Here is a 4,802-nt window from a genome sequence, read left to right as displayed (position 1 = left end):
GCCCAGCAGGTCGAGGCTGCGGTGGCCAGGAGTATGCCACTGCACTCCAGTCTGGGCGACGGAGTGAGACTCCAACTCAAAAAAAACAAAACAACAACAACAACAAAAAACCTCCCCTGGTTTTAATCCTGTCCCTGGGAGTTTGGAGGAGGTAGTGGGGTGTTTTGGCCAAGTGAGTCTATGAAAGCCATAGCTGTGAACTGAAGCCTTCCATCAAGTCCTCTGACACGTAGGAACTCAGCCAGGGCTATAGATAATACCCTGGGGAACAGGGAATAAGAGCAAGGGTGGGCAAGTCAGGTGCTGCTGGAATCGTGCTGGACAGGCCAGACCCTCAAAGAGGCCTCCTCAGGTTCCCATCTGCAAAGGAGCAGGGCTGGGGCCTGGGACCTGAGTGGCTGAGTGGTGGCCAAGCTGAGTGGAGGCCAGGCTGTGTGAAGTCTAGGCCAAGTAGAGGCCAGACAAATGGGGAGGGCTAGCAAGGGCAGCAGCCACCCAGGGATGGGTCATCCGTCAGTCTCTCCAGGGCTGCCAGGCAGGCCTGGAGCAGCGAGACCATCAGGGAAACTATAGAGTCCCTGGACCCAGCCAACTTGGCAGACAAAGGCCAGATGCAAGGCATGTGTCCTTGAGTTCTTCCTACGTGCTGGCACCTTATATGTGTCATCTCACTTATCCTCATGGTGATTTTGTGAGGTGGATCCATGCACTCCATTATCAGGTGGGGTAAGTGAGACACAGAGTTACACAGTTTGTTCGAAGTCACACAGCCAACAAACTCAGGTTGGCCCGAATCCAAACCCCCATGCTAACCACCATGCTGCCCTGCCCCCAGAGACAAGAGTAGCTACCAACCCCCAAAAAGCCTGAGATCCGGGGGGACGGAAGGCCCTCTGGCCTCACATCTGCAAGAGCCAGAGAATGCCTTGAGAAGGCAGCCCCGGGTCAGGGCGAGGTGCGGCAGACAGGCCCAAGCTGTCCAGGAGGAGCTGTCCAGGGAGCAGGGGCCAGGCCTGGCGGTCATGCAGAGCCGGAGATGGGCTGCCCTGCACCTTGGGCCTCACGCCTGCTCCCTTGTGGTGTTCAGTTACGGCCAGCTCGGCGCTTCCCCGGTCACGCCACATTTAGCATCGCCGAGTGAGCAGGCGCCAGGACATTGAGAAGGGGTGGTGAGGACTCTTGAAGAGGCGGGAGAGCCTCCCCCCAGGCCCCCACCTGGACCCCAGCTACCAGCCCCCTCCGCCACCGATCCCTGTGGGACTTTGGGCAAATTGCCTCCCCTCCTTATCCCCATGACCTCCTCTGTCAAGCCAACCCCAGGCAGGGCACTGGGGAGGGGGGTGCAATAGAGGCCTTTCCTCTCTCCCAGAGCTCCCAGAAGTGTGTGGCCTGGGAACTGCACAGCAGCCCTCCCTGCTCTAGCTTGGCTCCTCTAGTTAGAAGGGGTAAATGTGAGCTGGGCTCAGTGGCTCAGCCTGTTATCCCGCACCTTTGGGAGGCTGAGGTGAGGGGATTGCCTGAGCCCGCGGATTCGAGATCCTCCTGGGCAACTTAGAGAGACCTCATCTTTACACTAAATCAAAAATTAGCCGGGCATGGTAGCGCGCGCCTGTAGTTCCAGCTACTCGGAAGGCTGAGGCGGAAGGATCGCCGGAGCCCAGCAGGTCAAGGCTGTAGTGGCCGGGAGCGGTCATTGCACTCCAGTCTGGGCGACAGAGTAAGACTCCAACTCAAAAAAAAAAAGGGGGAGTAAGTGTGACCCTCAGGCTTTTCTTGCTTCCAGCCCCCCCAGCTTATCCCACCTTGACTCTGACCCCACCACATGAAGAAACCACAAGACAGTGCAGACCCCAGAGTCAGACAGATCTGAGTTCAAATGTCAAGGATTAACTGTGTGACTTGGGCAAGTCAAGTAACCCCTCTGAGCCTCCGTTTCCTTAAATCTGGCAAGTGGGATTAATAATGTACCTTCCTCACGGGTTTGTGCTGATAAACCCATGAGAAAATCATCCAACTCATTTACACAGTGGCCAACTCAGGGCAGACTCTCAGCAAATGGTAGTTTTTATCAGAGACCACTTGGGCAAAGAGGAGTCAACTCAAGAGAAACTGCTCTTTGTAGGTGGTGAGGGGAGTCAAAGGGCTGAGGATAATAAGAGCCACATAATAATGATATTCATAAAGAGAACTGACACTTATCAGCACTGAATATAGCTAGACACTGTGCTAAGTGCTTTCTGTGCATGATTTCATTTGATACTAACAACATCCCTTTGAGATGGGGCCTATCACTCTCCCTGTTTTGTAGATGATGATGTTGGAGTGTAGAGCGTTTTGCTGACATGGTGAGGAAGGGCTGAGCTCGACTCTGAACCCTGAGTCCTCTTAACCACTCCTCTCTGCCGGGGACAGGGTTTTTCTGTGATTTCAGAAGGTCTGAGCAGAAAAGTCCTCCGATATCATGTAATCCAAGCCCCTAGTTTTTCACGGAGAAACTGAAGCTCAGAAAGGGTCAGTGGCCTACACAGAGTCACAAGTAAGAGAGTTTGGAGGACATAGGTGAAAACAGCACTTGCGCCAGGCACAGTGGCTCATGCCTGTAATCCCAGCACTTTGGGAGGCCGAGATGAGAGGATTGCCTGAGCTCACAGGTTCGAGACCAGCCTGGGCAATTTGGCAAGACCTCGGCTCTACAATAAATCAAAAAAACTAGCTGGGTGTGGTGGTGCATGTCTGTAGTTACAACTACTTGGAAGGCTAAAGCCGAATGACTGCCTGAGCCCAGCAGATTGAGACTGAGGTGGCCGTGAGCATGCTGCTGCACTCCAGCCTGGGCAACAGAGTACGACTCCAACTCAAAAAAAGAAAATAGCACTCGCCAGGTGTTGCAGGGTGGGCTGGGGTCATCCCCAATGCCTGCCAGGCTCATGGGGCCACCAACCAGGGCCCTTTGAGTCCCCAGCTGTGCACTGACTGCGATCATGCCAGCCAGGCTAAGGATCTGAGGGTCACATTGCAGGACTAACCTCTGCTGAGGGCTGAGTCACCTGCATCATGGGGATTGCTCCTGTCCCAAACCTAGGTCAGACCCACCCCCCAGCCTTCCCTCCCCTCAGGACCACCAACTTGCCCGGTCACTGAGTGAAGTGTACCTGCCAGGGTTACCTCACCTGGCCCTACAATATTGACACAGGAGACCAGTCTCAAAGATCCAAAGGCAGGGTCTCATTGGGGACCAGGGTCTTTCGGGTTCAGTCTCTACAGCTGCAGAGCTCAAGAGCAGCCAAGCCCCCTCCTCCTGACTCCCACCTGGCTCACTTTGCTCTTTCTCCACAGGTGTCTGTTTCTCTGTCTTGCTGTCTCATTGTCTGTTTCCTTCTGCTTCTCTCAGTTTCTCTTTCTCTCTCTCTCTCCCTGTGTGTATGTCTCTCTCTCTCTCTCTCTCTCTCTCTCTCTCTCTCTCTCTCTCTCTCTCTGTCTCTCTCTCTCTTTCTCTCCTCTCTTTCTTATCAGATGGCTAGCTGGAGGCAAAGTCTCACCCAGGGATGGGGTAGGAGTAGAGGTGGTAGCTCTGGGATTGGTCACTTCTGGACATTGGTCCTCACTCTTACTGCAGACGGCTTTCTTCGAGGCCAGGACTGGGTGATGGTGTCGCTACTCCCGCCACAGTCTGACGTCACGCTGCCAGGCCCTGCCAGACTGGAGGGCGAACGCCAAGGGGACCTCATGCAGGCACCGGGCCTCCCAGGATCCCCTGCCCCACAGAGTGTAAGTACTTGGTGTCAAGGCCTGGGCTTAGGTAGGCCAGTCACCCCCACTCCCAGGGAGCTCCCAGGGTCTGTCTTGTCCTTTCCACCACAAACAAGTACTCAAAGACCCCCCAAATCCAGAATGTTCAGATCTAGGCTTCTGCCCATCCCTTCAGTTTGGGGTTTTTGCAGGGCAGGGCTGTGAAGCCCCATCAGACTTGAGGCAGCCCAGCTTTAGGGGCAGGGTGTCCTCATGAGATTGGGGTTCCCAAGGGCAGGCATGTCTTCTCCATCACTTGGGGGCTCCCTAGAGCTCAGTCACAGATTTCTTTACTCCAGCACAGCGTAGGGTCCTGGCAGGTCCCTAGGCCTGGTCCAACCTCCACTAATAGGCTCTCTACCCTCTGTCTACCCAGAAGCATGCCGGCTTCAGCTGCTCGTCATTTGTGCCTGACGGCCCTCCAGAGAGGGCACCCTCACTGCCCCCACACAGCCCCAGCGTCGCGTCACCAGGCCCCGAGCAAGTCCAGGGCCACTGCCCAGCTGGCCCCGGCCCAGGCCCCTTCCGGCTGTCACCCTCGGACAAGTATCCTGGCTTTGGCTTTGAGGAGGGCCCAGCAAGCAGCCCTGGGCGCTTCCTCAAGGGCAGCCACGTGCCATTCCACCCATACAAGCGGCATTTCCATGAGGACGTCTTTCCCGAGGCCCAGACCGCCCTGGCCCTTGATGGACACTCCTTTAAGACCTCAGGGGCACTGGAAGCCTTCGAGGAGATTCCCGTGGATGTTGGGGAGGCCGAGGCCTTCCTGCCTGGTTTCTCAGCAGAGGCCTGGTGCAACGGGCTCCCCTACCCCAGCCAGGAGCATGGCCCCCAAGTCCTGGTGAGTACAGTGGCCAGTGAACATCCCACCTCCCCCGCCCCCATCCTGGCTCCTGGCAACCTAGAAAGAATCCTCTGAGGACTTCCCTTTTCAGACTTTGCCACTTAAGATCAGTGTGCAAGCCGGGCTCGGTGGCTCAGCCTGTAACCCCGTACCTTTGGGAGGCTGAGGT

General features: G+C 56.1%; 1 protein-coding gene across 2 annotated transcripts in view; it reads left to right on the top strand.

The window, feature by feature from the left end:
* FOXN1 (forkhead box N1) overlaps nucleotides 1-4,802 on the top strand; it is a 32,578-nt gene that overhangs the window by 11,772 nt on the left and 16,004 nt on the right. The window contains exons 2-3 of one of the 2 annotated variants that reach the window (XM_008066709.2): nucleotides 3,632-3,768; nucleotides 4,166-4,630. In XM_008066709.2, the coding sequence (XP_008064900.1) occupies nucleotides 3,646-3,768; nucleotides 4,166-4,630 (588 nt within the window). In that variant the 5' untranslated portion in view covers nucleotides 3,632-3,645. Of the gene's footprint in view, nucleotides 1-3,622; nucleotides 3,769-4,165; nucleotides 4,631-4,802 lie in introns of those variants that run through there. The other variant, XM_008066708.1, reaches the window with a different exon arrangement.

Source organism: Carlito syrichta, unplaced genomic scaffold (assembly GCF_000164805.1).
Source record: "Carlito syrichta isolate Samal-C Ts95f unplaced genomic scaffold, Tarsius_syrichta-2.0.1 Scaffold309091, whole genome shotgun sequence".
NCBI lineage: Eukaryota > Metazoa > Chordata > Mammalia > Primates > Tarsiidae > Carlito > Carlito syrichta.
Note: the sequence above shows the minus strand (reverse complement) of the source record. Positions and strands in the feature narration are given on the sequence as shown.